The sequence below is a fragment of the Doryrhamphus excisus genome, linkage group LG1, assembly GCF_037039965.1.
Source record: "Doryrhamphus excisus strain RoL-2023G ecotype Guam linkage group LG1, RoL_Dexc_Guam_v1.1, whole genome shotgun sequence".
NCBI classification, from domain to species: Eukaryota; Metazoa; Chordata; class Actinopteri; order Syngnathiformes; family Syngnathidae; genus Doryrhamphus; species Doryrhamphus excisus.
The window spans coordinates 27,195,528-27,210,828 of record NC_136357.1 but is presented as its reverse complement, the minus strand read 5'-3'; the positions used below and the strand labels follow the sequence as shown (position 1 = coordinate 27,210,828).

At 38.6% G+C, this 15,301-nt stretch overlaps 1 protein-coding gene across 2 annotated transcripts; it reads right to left on the bottom strand.

Annotated features, from left to right (window-relative positions):
- Positions 1–1,027: 1,027 nt before the first annotated feature.
- golm2 (golgi membrane protein 2) lies at positions 1,028–15,123 on the bottom strand. Of its 2 annotated transcripts, XM_058078757.2 has the most exons (10): positions 14,122–15,123; positions 10,953–11,007; positions 9,706–9,808; positions 9,505–9,592; positions 9,308–9,428; positions 8,026–8,109; positions 7,669–7,923; positions 5,676–5,795; positions 3,221–3,388; positions 1,028–1,486 (listed from the first exon to the last, which is right to left on the bottom strand). In XM_058078757.2, exons 1-10 carry the CDS (start codon positions 14,446–14,448, stop codon positions 1,410–1,412), a joined length of 1,398 nt encoding a protein of 465 aa, XP_057934740.2. In that variant the 5' UTR covers positions 14,449–15,123; the 3' UTR covers positions 1,028–1,409. The 2 variants fall into 2 exon arrangements, with proteins under 2 accessions (XP_057934740.2, XP_057934741.2); XM_058078758.2 differs by lacking the exon at positions 3,221–3,388 and having other exon boundaries at positions 14,122–15,122.
- Positions 15,124–15,301: the final 178 nt, after the last annotated feature.

Sequence of the window (15,301 nt, the reverse complement as noted above, 5' to 3'; positions counted from 1 at the left end):
TTCCTTTTGTACAACTAAAATATAATTCCAATTAATAAGTAGCACGAAGCAAAGCCTTTAATAAAAACAAATTACATTCAATGTGCCATGAATGGACATACCTGTAATAAATCAATGTCATATTATTGAAATCAGCATCCCCAGTCTGTATGATTATATGTTGTAAACCAGTGTTTCCCAACCTTTTTCTGTCATACAATAGGGACTAATGTTATGTAATTTCCCCCAATCTTATACATTTTGGCACAGCTCTGCCATAAGTTATGTGGCGTTAAAAAAAAAGCCACAGCATTTCAGTATGTGGAATCAAACTATGGAATGGATTGAGTAAGGACTCACTGAAATTCAAGAAACAATACAAGCAGTTGATGTTTGCTAAATACAAGGATGAAGAGTCTTGAACCAGTCATGATGTGCTATAAATATATCAGTATATTGACACTTACTATGGTACCCATTATGTTATTGTATGGTCATATCATTAAAAAAAAACTATTTTGGAAAGCAGGAAGTGAACAAATATAACAGTTACTGATTGTAAAAGTACCAAATGAAGGGGTAGGATCTGATGCATGTTCAAAATTCAATAACGAAATAAAACCATTACCATAAGATATTATCTCCCTGGGGAAACTAGTTTCAGTGGTTCCATTTAATTGTCTGGCTTAATGCAAAATGACTGGGATGCTGCTTTTTTTTTTTTTTTTTTTTTTAAATTAAATGTTTCCATGTTGGGAATCACTGCGTTTAACTATTACAGTACTACTAGTAGTTAAACTAGATGGATCTCACAGATAGAGATGTTTTTGGTTAAGTTTTTTTCCAGTATGATCAAAGACAAATGGCATGGCACATGCATATCAATTTACAAAACACAAAATAACACTCTTCTGGGAAAAAAAAAAAAAAAAAGGTAAAATCCTTGGCATTTCAAACGCCTATCCACCCCCATGTAAACACAAAACACCATTATGTCCAAACATTATGGTAAAAAAGTCCAACCGTCCAATTAGCCGCTTCGATAAGATAAATCTCAAAAGAGTTGTTTTATTTCTAAGTGAAGGAAAAAAAAAAAAAAAGTCACATCAATTCAGCTCAGGTATGAACTGCAGCACCCGATCGCAAAGCAAAAATAGTCCGTATCCAGAACACCATACATTGTCCTAGCTTACCTTTTTACGGCCAAATCAAACATCAGCCTAGGAGTTATTTCATTGTATTGTTAGGTTACATGATTCAAATACATCAGTAGTTATCGGTTGGGGAGTGAAAAAAAAAAAAAAAAAAAACATGTCCACGATATGAAGGATGCAAGCCGTAAATTCTGATTCATATTGAAGTCCGAAGAGCCGAGTTGCAGACAAAAAAATGTGTTTGAATGTGGCATCCGGCTGTACAAAATTCCCCATTTAAAGAACGTCCATGACTTGACGTCGCTTTCCGTAATCCACAGCCCGATCTCCCTGCATGTCTCGATCGTCATCATCTGGAATGAAAAAAAAAAAAAAAAAAAAACGGCAAAGGACGGGAACAGATTAATGTTAACCAAGGCGCCAAATAAATACATTTTGCATGTTAAAACTTTATATAAAACTGTAAGGCTCAAATTCTGTTGGTAAAAAAAAATAGAAATGTGTGTGAAGATGTTTGGTGCTACAGCTAAAAAGAAGAACAGGTAGTACATGGCATGTGGCTCATTCACAAAACCGTGACTTCCTTGGTCTGGATTCGTGTGTAGACGGCTAAATGCTAACCGTGCCGTTCTTTGCATCACATTCCGGCAAAGGACGGGAACAGATTAAATGTTAACCAAGGCGCCACTGTACACTGAAAATAAATTCTGTTGGTTAAAAAAAATAGAAATGGGTGTGAATTTCTATGTTTCAAGGAGAGAACAGACACACTGAACTATGCATCTAAATGTGAGTAAGATGTTTTGGTGCTACAGCTAAAAAGAAGAACAGGTAGTACATGGCATGTGGCTCATTCACAAAACCGTGACTTCCTTGGTCTGGATTCGTGTGTAGGATGCTAAATGCTAACCGTGCCGTTCTTTGCATCACATTCCGGCAAAGGACGGGAACAGAATGTTAACCAAGGCACCAAATAAATACATTTTGCATCATGTTAAAACTTTATATAAAACTGTAAGGCTCAAATTCTGTTGGTTAAAAAAAATAGAAATGGGTGTGAATTTCTATGTTTCAAGCAGAGAACAGACACACTGAACTATGCATCTAAATGTGAGTAAGATGTTTTGGTGCTACAGCTAAAAAGAAGAACAGGTAGTACATGGCATGTGGCTCATTCACAAAACCGTGAGTTCCTTGGTCTGGATTCGTCTGTAGGAGGCTAAATGCTAACCGTGCCGTTCTTTGCATCACATTCCGGCAAAGGACGGGAACAGATTAAATGTTAACCAAGGCGCCACTGTACACTGAAAATAAATACTGTTGGTTAAAAAAAAATAGAAATGGGTGTGAATTTCTATGTTTCAAGGAGAGAACAGACACACTGAATTATGCATCTAAATGTGAGTAAGATGTTTTGGTGCTACAGCTAAAAAGAAGAACAGGTAGTACATGGCATGTGGCTCATTCACAAAACCGTGAGTTCCTTGGTCTGGATTCGTGTGTAGGATGCTAAATGCTAACCGTGCCGTTCTTTGCATCACATTCCGGCAAAGGACGGGAACAGAATGTTAACCAAGGCACCAAATAAATACATTTTGCATCATGTTAAAACTTTATATAAAACTGTAAGACTCAAATTCTGTTGGTTAAAAAAAATAGAAATGGGTGTGAATTTCTATGTTTCAAGGAGAGAACAGACACACTGAACTATGCATCTAAATGTGAGTAAGATGTTTTGGTGCTACAGCTAAAAAGAAGAACAGGTAGTACATGGCATGTGGCTCATTCACAAAACCGTGAGTTCCTTGGTCTGGATTCGTGTGTAGGATGCTAAATGCTAACCGCGCCGTTCTTTGCTTCACATTCCGGACGTCATGCACTGCAGTTCTGCTTTGAGCCCAGAACGACGACATCACGCGCTGTTTATGTTTGGCGATGCATTCAAGGACCAAAGTCATGGCAATGTGAGCTACTCTATTAACGGCTGAAGGGATGTGGGTGACAGCAGAATGGGGGGGGGGGTTGGAGGAATGGTGAATGTACGTATATATCTGGACAGGCGATCCCGTCTATCAGGCCCGGCTCACCTTGAACGTCTTCCTCCCCACCATCACCATCCTCTTCCTCATTGTAGGCCAGCTCGGCCTGCTTGTCGGCTTCGTACTCGCCCACATTGCCATCGTCCCCATTGTAGTCCGCTAGCTTAGAGCCATGTTGCGGATCTACGGGGGACTCGATCTCATCAAAGAACCGGCCTGCAGGAGGCAGAGAAGGGCCTCATCAGGAAAGGAGAAAAGCGAAGGCAATTGAAGGGACAGTAGGAATGTCTGAAGGAATAAAAAAAGATGAAAAGGATGGGGGGGGGGGGTTGCTCGTTTTTGCTCGGTCTCAAACATGCGGCCCACGGGCCAAATGTGGCCCGCAGGACACTAGTTTGAGGCCCCCCGCCTTGATATGAAAGTTTAATCTTAGTGCGGCCCGCGCAAGTTTGATATGGATGCTGTATGGCAGGGGTCTCAAACACGCGGCCCGCGGGCCAAATGTGGCCTGCCGGACACTAGCTTGAGGCCCCCGCCTTGATATGAAAGTTTAATGTTAGTGCGGCCCGCGCAAGTTTGATATGGATGCTGTATGGCAGGGGTCTCAAACACGCGGCCCGCGGGCCAAATGTGGCCCGCAGGACACTAGCTTGAGGCCCCCGCCTTGATATGAAAGTTTAATGTTAGTGCGGCCCGCGCAAGTTTGATATGGATGCTGTATGGCAGGGGTCTCAAACACGCGGCCCGCGGGCCAAATGTGGCCCGCAGGACACTAGTTTGAGGCCCCCCGCCTTGATATGAAAGTTTAATGTTAGTGCGGCCCGCGCAAGTTTGATATGGATGCTGTATGGCAGGGGTCTCAAACACGCGGCCCACGGGCCAAATGTGGCCCACCGGAGACTAGCTTGAGGCCCCTGCCTTGATATGAAAGTTTAATGTTAGTGCGGCCCACGCAAGTTTGATATGGATGCTATATGGTATCATGTACCCAGAAAAAAATCATTACGTTTGATTCATGTTCATGTTAAAGGTTAAATAACTTAATAGTTATCCTCCCTATCCGTGTGGAAGTGGTAAGTTTTTGGCTATTTAAGTTTGAGTGGAAATCCAAAGAACTGCAGCTGTAATAGGTGCCGATTCTGGAAGATCTAGAAAGTTTACTGTGCGGGTTATTGTGTGTAGCTGCTCTATAGGGAGTCCACAACTCAATACAAAAAGGGCCCAAAATTAGCACGATAGGTCCCCTTTAAGAGTTGGTGTTTTCATTTTGAACTCAAATTAGTTTGTATATTGTGGTTAGCGCGCAGACCTCAGTTTGCATGTTCTCTCTGTGCATGCGTGGGTTTTCTGCGGGTACTCCGGTTTCCTCCCACATTCCAAAAACATGCTAGGTTAATTAGCGACTCCAAATTGTCCATAGGTATGAATGTGAGTGTTAATGGTTTGGGTGTTAAGTTGCTGTGTGATGAATTTAGTTTTCTTTGCAAGATGACACCGTGAGTCAGACTATTATATTGTTATACTTTTACATATAAGGTATGAATGTGAGTGTGAATGGTTGTTTGTCTATATGTGCCCTGTGATTGGCTGGCGACCAGTCCACGGTGTACCCCGCCTCTCGGCCGAAGACAGCTGGGATAGGCTCCAGCACCCCCCTCCCCGCGACCCTCGTGAGGAAAAAACGGTAGAAAATGAACATCTATTGCGTGTTAAGTTGCTGTGTGATGAATGTAGTTTTCTTTGCAAGATTGACACCGTGAGTCAGACTATTATATTGTTATACTTTTACATAATATGACCTCCTGCGAGTTCTAATGGGTCGACAAGCTCATTGTGAATGCAACGATAGCTTGTGATTGGCTCCTGCCAAAGAAAAAGCTACCGTTTCCTCACTGACTTGCAGTTCTTATGTAAAAAGAGACGTGAAAATATTAGAATTTAGCCATAAATTAGCTGCAACCAAGTTTTGTTGTTAATAGAAGAATGTAGAGGGAAAATGGAAAGTGTGAAGTAAACACAAAAAAATAAATAAAAGACTGGAAAGAAGCGGGAATAAGTTGCGGAGCAGAAGCCAGGCAAGCAGGAAAGATCTTGTGGGAAGTGCCGTGGGGTCGTCTCTTCAAAACCTGTGACCCCCCCCCCGATCCCCCCAGAAGTCTAATCCTGAAGACTTGGGATCTAGAAGACTGGAATCCATGGATCCATCATGATGTACCTCAAAAGTACTAAAGTACTATGTGTGTAAGGTAAGAAGTGTGCAACGACAAGCTACGCAATCATCCCCGGTTGAGTAAGAAATGGGCACCGACACTTTATCTGTGGCGGGCCAAATTTATCTGTTGCGGGCCACCACAGACACGTGATTATGTACTGACACACCGGGGCTAAGGCTAACAATAAAAGCTCTGTTTTTACGGGTAATATAATAATCATGTTGTCACTTTTCAACCCTTCAAAATAAAGCGTTTCATTAAAAAAAAAAAAAAAGTGGAGGTCGACTCACTTTGGTGACGGTGACGTGCCCCTGCTGGGACCTGGTCTTTGGCACGGTGCGGCTGAATGGGGTTGGGTACCTGGGCAGGAATACCTTTCAAGTGCTCGTCCTCAGCTTTGACATCTGGGGCTGCCGAAATAGGAAAAAAAAATATATTTTTTTTTTAATTAATTAAATAATCAATCGGACGCCTCCCTGATGAGGTGTTCCGGGCATGCCCAGCCGGGAAAAGGCCCCCAGGGCAGACCTAGGACACGCTGCAGGGATTATATACCAGGTTGCTGGTACTTTTACAATCAGTAACTGTTACATTTGTTCACTTCCTGCTTTCCTAATATTGTTTAAAGGGTTTTTTTTGTTATTTTTTTTGTTATCGTGGAGCCGGCATCCAAAAGTTGATGCTTCAAGCTCCTGTTTCAAAGCGCTAGCATATTAGCATAGCTTGATTTAAACCTAAAAAAAAAATAAAGAAACAGGGCTGTGATTCATTGGGTTTTAAAAGAAATGTGCACTTTTTGATTTTGCACATCATCCACAATCCTTATGTGAGACATTGGTAATGGTAATGGTATTATTTCATTACATACATTTGTTCACTTCCTGCTTTCCTAATACAATTTAAGTGATTTATTTTATTTTAATTATTTATTTTAGCTTTATTTTAGTTTTTTATTTAAGTGATTTATATTTATTTTAATTATTTATTTTTGTTGTATTTTAGTTTTATTTTATTTTTTAAATTTTTATTTTTTGTCACGTACCGAAGTACGAGGTGATATGAGCATTCAATAACATAATGTGTACCATAGTAAGTGTCAATATAGTGATATATATAGCACATCATGACTGGTTCAAGACTCTTCATCCTTGTATTTAGCAAACATCAACTGCTTGTATTGTTTCTGGAATTGGCTCATCGTTGTGCATTTAAGTGATTTATTTTATTTTAATTATTTATATTTGTTATATTTTAGTTTTATTTTATTTTTTTAATTTTAGTTTTATTTTATTATTTTTTATTTATTTATTTTTTTTGGATGGATGCATGGACAAAAAGTTATAATTTTAAAAAAAATCGTTTTTTATCATATATTATGGGAATAAGGTCAAAATATTCCAAAGGGAAAATTGCATTGAACATCGACTGATGGAAAAAAAAAGAAAAAAAAAAAAAAAAAGAGTAAAAATCGATATTGTTAAATTTGACCAGTCCAGGGTCGTACCCTGGGATAGGCTCCAACATGCCCGCCACTCTCGTGAGGATAAGCGGTAGAAAATGAATGAATGAATGAATGAATGAATGAATGAATATTTGTTATATTTTAGTTTTATTTTATTTTTTTTTATTTTAGTTTTATTTTATTTTTTTTATTTATTTTTTATATTTTGGATGGATGCATGGACAAAAAGTTATAATTTTAAAAAAAAATCGTTTTTTATCATATATTATGGGAATAAGGTCAAAATATTCCAAAGGGAAAATTGCATTGAACATCGACTGATGGAAAAAAAAAAAAAAAAAAAAAAAAAAAAAAAAGAGTAAAAATCGATATTGTTAAATTTGACCAGTCCAGGGTCGTACCCTGGGATAGGCTCCAACATGCCCGCCACTCTCGTGAGGATAAGCGGTAGAAAATGAATGAATGAATGAATGAATATTTGTTATATTTTAGTTTTATTTTATTTTTTTTATTTTAGTTTTATTTTATTTTTTTATTTATTTTTTATTTTTTGGATGGATGCATGGACAAAAAGTTATAATTTAAAAAAAAAATCGTTTTTTATCATATATTATGGGAATAAGGTCAAAATATTCCAAAGGGAAAATTGCATTGAACATCGACTGATGGGAAAAAAAAAAAAAAAAAAGAGTAAAAATCGATATTGTTAAATTTGACCAGTCCAGGGTCGTACCCTGGGATAGGCTCCAACATGCCCGCCACCCTCGTGAGGATAAGCGGTACAGAAAATGTATGTATAGACGTCAACTTTAACTACGTACCTCGAAGTTGCCTCTGCTGTTCACCCAGCTCGTCTGCTTTGATATCAGCTTTGTTGTCTTCTTCAAACGCCATCCGCTTGTTGGCCGGAGGGGCGATCACGGCTGCCTGGCCTTCCGCTACGTCCTGCTGGAGTCGGGGCTGGTCAAGAGCTAAGCCCTGCCCCCCCGGACCATCACCAGGTCCGGCGCCGGCGCCCACAACCGCATCTGGGACTTCATCATGCTTCGTCTGAGTGATGGCTGGCTTTTTTAATTCTGCAGAAAAAAAAAAAGTTGACAAAGTCAAGCAGGGCTTAATTGCAATTTGGTATAAAAAAATGGATTATGGTTATTATTATTATTATTATTATTACTTACCAAATTGCACTTCTTCCAGTTTTCCCACCTCACTGTCTTCAATACCGGGCATACCAGCATCGCTGCCAGGCTTACCCATGACGTCTGCCAGAGAACGAAAGGAATGCAGATTAGCCAGCTTGTGACGGGATGTTTTTTTTAAAAAGATTTTTTTGTTTTTAAAAACGATGGTAACATTTATTCTGAAGCCCAAAATGAGTTCAATATATTTTATTTTCCCCCTCTTTTGACTGGTATGAGCGACGCTTGATCTTGTTCATGCTTGTAGTATGTCATTTACTTCTTTCTCGTATTACAGGTTAAAATGTAATATTTTTAATTATTTATTTTATTAATATTTTTATTATATTAATAATTTTCTTTTAATTATTGTATATATATATATATATATATATATATATATATATATATATATATATATATTCAATTATTTATTTATTTACTTATTTATGTATGAGCGACACTTTATAATGTTGATGCTACTAGTATGTCATTTGCTTCTTTCTCGTATTACAGGCTAAAATATTTTTTAAAATATTTTTAATTATTTATTTTATTAATATTTTTATTAATATTAATAATTTAATTTTAATTATATATATATATATATATATATATTTATTTATTTACTTATTTATGTATGAGCAACACTTTATAATGTTGATGCTACTAGTATGTCATTTACTTTCTCGTATTACAGGCTAAAATATTTTTTTAAATATTTTTAATTATTTATTTTATTAATATTTTTATTAATATTAATAATTTAATTTTAATTATATATATATATTTAATTATTTACTTATTTATGTATGAGCAACGCTTTATAATGTTCATGCTTCTAGTATGTCATTTACTCCTTTCTCGTATTACAGGTTAAAATATTTTTATATATTTTTTTATATTTTTAATTATTTATTTTTGTAATATTTTTATTATATATATTATTATTATATTATTTATTTTATTTATATTATTATATATATAGTATATATATTTACTTATTTCTTTTATTTATTTATTCATTCCCGCCCCCTCAAAATATTATGAGTTTAAAATTGCTTAAAATTGCAACTTTTTTTCCTCTTCAGAAGGTTCCCTGTTAATTGAGTTAATTTGTTATTGTGATTTTTCATGTTTGCTTTTTTTTTAGTTTTGTTTTTAATTATTTCTGCGGACCACAAAATAGCCCCTGGACTGCACTTTAGACACCCCCCCTCATTATAATGAGCCTGCCTGTGCTGCCTGGTGTATATACCACAGCTACCGTATGGTATCATACCTTTTAAATCTAGACCCTCGCGATGATGGTGGGTGGCCACCGTGTGGCGCTCTTCAGTCAACTGCACACCAGCGCCTCCCTCGGCATGTCTTCCAGCCGCTGCTGCACGGTCAGCAGCATTCTAAAAATTAAAAAAATAATAATAATTCCAATAAGGACATCAGTTCAGTTGCATTTGAATATAAACACACACCAACCTGTCGTCGCTTCACAGCTTCTTCCAGACTCTTCTTTGATTCGTCGTACTCCATTTTTAACTGTGCAATCTGATGACCACACTTTAAGCTAATGCACAGACGTGACATGTCATGGCCAAAGAATAATTAAGAAAAACAAAATCAAATTATGAAAATATTCAGGTTTCACCAAATGTATTATTGAAAGCCATTGGATCCCACCTTTCATATTCCAGCTTTTTCTCCAAGGTGGTTCTGTTGCCTTTCACCTCGCTTAGCTCCCTTTCTTGCTTCATAAACTCCTGCTTCAACTCATTCAGCTGCTCTATTGGCGCACACACACACACACACACACACACACACAATAACATTGAGGGTTTTTTTTGCACAAGAAGCACAAAGAGGTGATGATGCAACTCCACAATAGAAAAGACCATGTGTGGTGTAGTTTTCAGATGAAAAAATGGCCACAACGTGGCAGAAATGCATTTTAGAAGAGCGCAACCAGGAAGTGAAAAGTGCATCTCGCTGTGTTGTGCAAAGGAAATTTTAACACGCGCGCGCACACACGCACAAACGCACACACGCGCGCACACACACACACACAATTGAGCTGCATTTTTTTTCCCCTCTTTGTTTTGGTGAGAATTGATTATTTTCCTGAAACCTACAGTATCCATGTTTTACTGCTGATTACTAAAGAACGGAAAAAGATAGAAACAACCTTTTTCCCCTAATTGAAAGTTAAATTTTATAATATTATATTATTTTAAATATTTTTTAATCTTGTATTATTTTAAATATTTTATATTATATTATTTTAGAATATTTTATAATATATTATTATTTTAAATATATTATTTTATATTATATTATTATTTTAAATATATTATATTATTATTTTATATTTTATAATATTATATTTATAAAGTTATATTCTTAATATTTAATATTCTTACTGCATTCCTGTAAAATTGAATTGAATGAAGATCATAAAAATTTATTGAAAGTTATATTTTATAATATTATTTTAAATATTTTATCTTATTTTATAATATTTTATAATATTATGTTATAATTTTATATTTTATAATATATTTATATTTTAATATTTAATATTTTTACTGCATTCCTGTAAAATGTATGATTTTTATCAATTTCTGCCATTTTTATTTGTACGATTTTCTCCGGGTACTCCGGTTTCCTCCCACGTTCCAAAAAACATGCTAGGTTAATTAGCGACTCCAAATTGTCCATAGGTATGAATGTGAGTGTGAATGGTTGTTTGTCTATATGTGCCCTGTGATTGGCTGGCTCGCCTGAAGGGATAGGCTCCAGCACCACCCTGCGACCCACGTGAGGAAAAGCGGTAGAAAATGATCATCAATTGGGTGTTAAGTTGCTGTGTGATGAATTTAGTTTTCTATTTAGCATAGAATGGTACAATAAACTGGTCAGGCACATCTTACCTTTCAGCCTCTGGATTTCCTTCATTTGGACAGCAGCATCACCCTGCAGCTTCGCCTAAACACAGGGAGGAAAACGGTATTGTAAGATGCTGAAGCTACAAAACTGGTAATGCACAAGTTTCCTGTGATGCACAGAACCGGGCTAGTTTAACAGAATCGGCCTCATTGCTTATTTGAAGCGACACCAAACTCAGTGGTGATTAATATCGGCTTTAAACGCTACAAAACTAGTAATGCACAAGTTTCCCGTGGTGGCACAGAACCGGGCTAGTTTAACACCGCCGACCTCATCGCGTATTTGAAGTGACACCAAACTCAGTGGTGATTAATATCGGCTTTAAATGCTACAAAACTAGTAATGCACAAGTTTCCCGTGGTGGCACAGAACCGGGGAAGTTTAACACCGCCGGGTCTCATCGCGTATTTGAAGCGACACCAAACTCAGTGGTGATTAATATCGGCTTTAAACGCTACAAAACTAGTAATGCACAAGTTTCCCGTGGTGGCACAGAACCGGGGAAGTTTAACACCGCCGACCTCAGCGCGTATTTGAAGCGACACCAAACTCAGTGGTGAGTAATGTCGGCTTTAAACGCTACAAAACTAGTAATGCACAAGCTTCCCGTGGTGGCACAGAACCGGGGAAGTTTAACACCGCCGGGTCTCATCGCGTATTTGAAGCGACACCACACTCAGTGGTGAGTAATGTCGGCTTTAAACGCTACAAAACTAATAATGCACAAGTTTCCTGTGGTGGCACAGAACCGGGGAAGTTTAACACCGCCGGGTCTCATCACGTATTTGAAGCAACACCACACTCAGTGGTGAGTAATGTCGGCTTTAAACGCTACAAAACTAGTAATGCACAAGTTTCCTGTGGTGGCACAGAACCGGGGAAGTTTAACACCGCCGGGTCTCATCGCGTATTTGAAGCAACACCACACTCAGTGGTGAGTAATGTCGGCTTTAAACGCTACAAAACTAGTAATGCACAACTTTCCCATGGTGGCACAGAACCGGGCTAGTTTAACAGAATCGGCCTCATCGCGTATTTGAAGTGACACCAAGCTCAGTGGTGATTAATATCGGCTTTAAACGCTACAAAACTAGTAATGCACAAGATTCCCCGTGGTGGCACAGAACCGGGGAAGTTTAACACCGCCGGGTCTCATCACGTATTTGAAGCAACACCACACTCAGTGGTGAGTAATGTCGGCTTTAAACGCTACAAAACTAATAATGCACAAGTTTCCCGTGGTGGCACAACGAATGAAAGTAATGCAAATACAAAGGTGACTATAGGGGTGTTACTTCATATTTACAAGGCTCTAATAATGTTCAAAAAGTATTTATAAGATCATAAAAAAATATGATATTTACTAAAACTATCCTATTTGACAGAAATTCACTTATCACTGTTGAGTCTAGAATCACTTAACTGTGATAAACGAGGGAGGACTGTATACATGTTACAGGGAAAATAATGTGTTTTAATCTATTACTGTATATACAGTAGTTTTGCAAATATTTGACTACTAAGTCATGGGATAGTACATTAGCGTCGCATGTGTACATACGAGGTAAAAACAACTGAGCTCATGGAACAATGAAAGGTGCCCCCACCTTTAACAAACAAACTTATCCCCGGTACACCAACAAGGAAGTAATATCTTTCTTTATTCACCTGCCTAGAAGTACTGGTCCAGCAGGTGAACAAGTATGGCTCCGAAAACAATGGTATACATGGAAAGGAATATTCCAATCTCTTGTCTACATGCGCCGCTTATAATCAAACAGAATAGTCAATGGGGCATGCCCAGTATGTAAAAGATGTGGCCCGCAGGACACTAGTTTGAGGCCCCCCGCCTTGATATGAAAGTTTAATGTTAGTGCGGCCCGCGCAAGTTTGATATGGATGCTGTATGGTATCATGTACCCAGAAAAAAAAATATTACGTTTGATTCATGTTCATGTTAAAGGTTAAATAACTGTTAATAGTTATCCTCACTATCCGTGTGGAAGTGGTAAGTTTTTGGCGATTTAAGTTTAAAGGAAATAACTTGAAGGCTACCGTTTAGGTGGCTAGCTCTCTAGTTTGCGAGTTAGCATGTGTCTCAAGACCCCGCAGTTGCGCAATATGTTGTAAATAAAAAGAGTATAAATGTGACTATAGTCGTGTTTTGTCATGTCTACAGGGCTCTAATAATGCTTTGTTCATTTTAATATGAAAAAAATAATTTGTCTACCCCTTTCTTAAGTTTTTATTATTATTATTATTATTATATTTATTTATTACTGATTGATTTTCTTTATTCTTGATTTGTTTATTTATTTTTCACCTTATTTTGTGCAGAAAAATAAAAATGAAGATATTTGAGAACAGTGGAATGTTTTATCAGAGCTTTTATTGTAGAAAATGTATATTTTGTATATTTTTCTGTTTTTAATAAATGCGTTTTTTTTTTTTTTTGGAAAACCTGATGTGGCCCAGTCTCACCCAGACCCTAGCTCCAGTGGCCCCCAGGTAAATTGAGTTTGAGACCCCTGGCGTAGAGAGGAACACCGAAGAGGAGGTTTATGGATGTTAGTGGAGGGGGACATGAGAGAAGTTGGTGTGACAGGGTTGGATGGAGAAGATTGATTTCTCATAATTATGGCTTTTTATGTCATAATTTCAACTTTGAACTAGTACTTATGACTTTTGTGACTTTTATTCTCATAATTATGACTTATAGTTGGGATGTTTGTTTTCCTTCAGTGGCGGAAACGGGCCTCTTGCGGTTGTGGAAATACTTAGACTCTAAAACAGGGGAGGGCCATGTTGAGTTAACAAAATTGTCCGGGGGGGGGGGGTATATATGTATATTTAACACAAACAGAGCACACATACTCTTTTACGCTTTAGAATTCAAACAGTCGGCATTGAATTATTTGGCTAATTTTATCTCTAAAAGTGGCACTATAAACATAAACTATAAAAATTTTATTTATTTTATTTTTTACTAAATAAGACATCCGACTTGCAAGTCACATTGTCAGCTTGTATGGAAAAAGTTGAAATACTTATAAAGCAACTGGCGGGCCGGATTCAAACGCTTGGCGGGCCGGAAGTTGCCCCCGCGCCGCAGTTTGCTCACCCCTCGCTGTAAAACAGGGAGAATAGCAGTACCTTTTCGTCCGTGCACTTTTTAACGAGCGCGTCTCGGGCCTGCAGTTTCCCCTCCAGCACGACGTAGTCTCCATCCTTCTGCTCCATCTGCTTCCTGTGCGTGTCCACCTGCACCATCAGCTCCGAGTTCCGCTTCTCCAGCCGGCTCCTCGCCGCGTCCGTGCGCTTCACCCGGGACTGCACCTCCGCCAGCTCGTCCAGCAAGCGTCCGTGTTTGCTGGATACCGTCCAGTAGTTGAAGGCCAGGATGGCGATAATCGCCATGAGGAAGATGAGAATGAAGGAAGGGAGGCGGCCTCCGCGTCGGTTTCCGCCGAAGCCGATCATTTCCGAACGGGACTTTTGAAAAAAAAAAGTGTCACTCCGGGTTGCTCACCTTGTGGCCCGACGAGAGGATTTCCACGGCGTGAGTGTTCATGTCGCGCGTATGCGGGCAAACGCTCATCAAACGTCCTCGCATCTCTTTTTTTTTTTTGGGTCTTCACACCCCGTCGTCGTCTTCCTTCCGCATACTGGGCATCTTCCCCCCGCAGTCCGCCCAATGAACGTCGGCCCTGGGAGGACGTGGCCTAGCCCAGCTGGCAGCGTGCACGGCTCCGCGGAGGAGACGTGGAAGCGGACCCGTACGGCTCCGTGGCGGCGCGGGGGGGGGGGACGCGGGGACGCGCAAACCACCTAGCTAACACCTAGCTAACTCCTAGCTAACTCCTAGCTATGTAGCATTAGCTCGCGGTGGCTAACGCCTTTTATTCTAGAATGTTTCGTGTCGCCATTTTTTAACGTCTTCGATTGCTAACATTAGCTGACATTCAAACACTCCCTGTCCCTTTTATTAGCTAGCAACAATGACTTGAAATGCAAAAACAGGCGGCGGCCATTACGCTGCCCCGTCGTGCGAAAAGTACATTTAAACATTAGCTAATTAAAAGCCGGTCAAACCTTCGGAATACGTGCTTTGTTTCACACTGCTGTCTCTCCCAGCCTTTCATTTGCATTTTGGATCGAAACAAACATCGATGGAGATGATATCAATGGCAATATCACTCGGATCGGCGGATATTGATGAGATCACGTTTTTTTCAGATATGTATGTTGGCTTACAAGAACAGGGAATCGTGTAATTGTTTTGTTTTGTAATTTATATTATATTTGTTCACAAATAAGATTAAGATTAATTAGG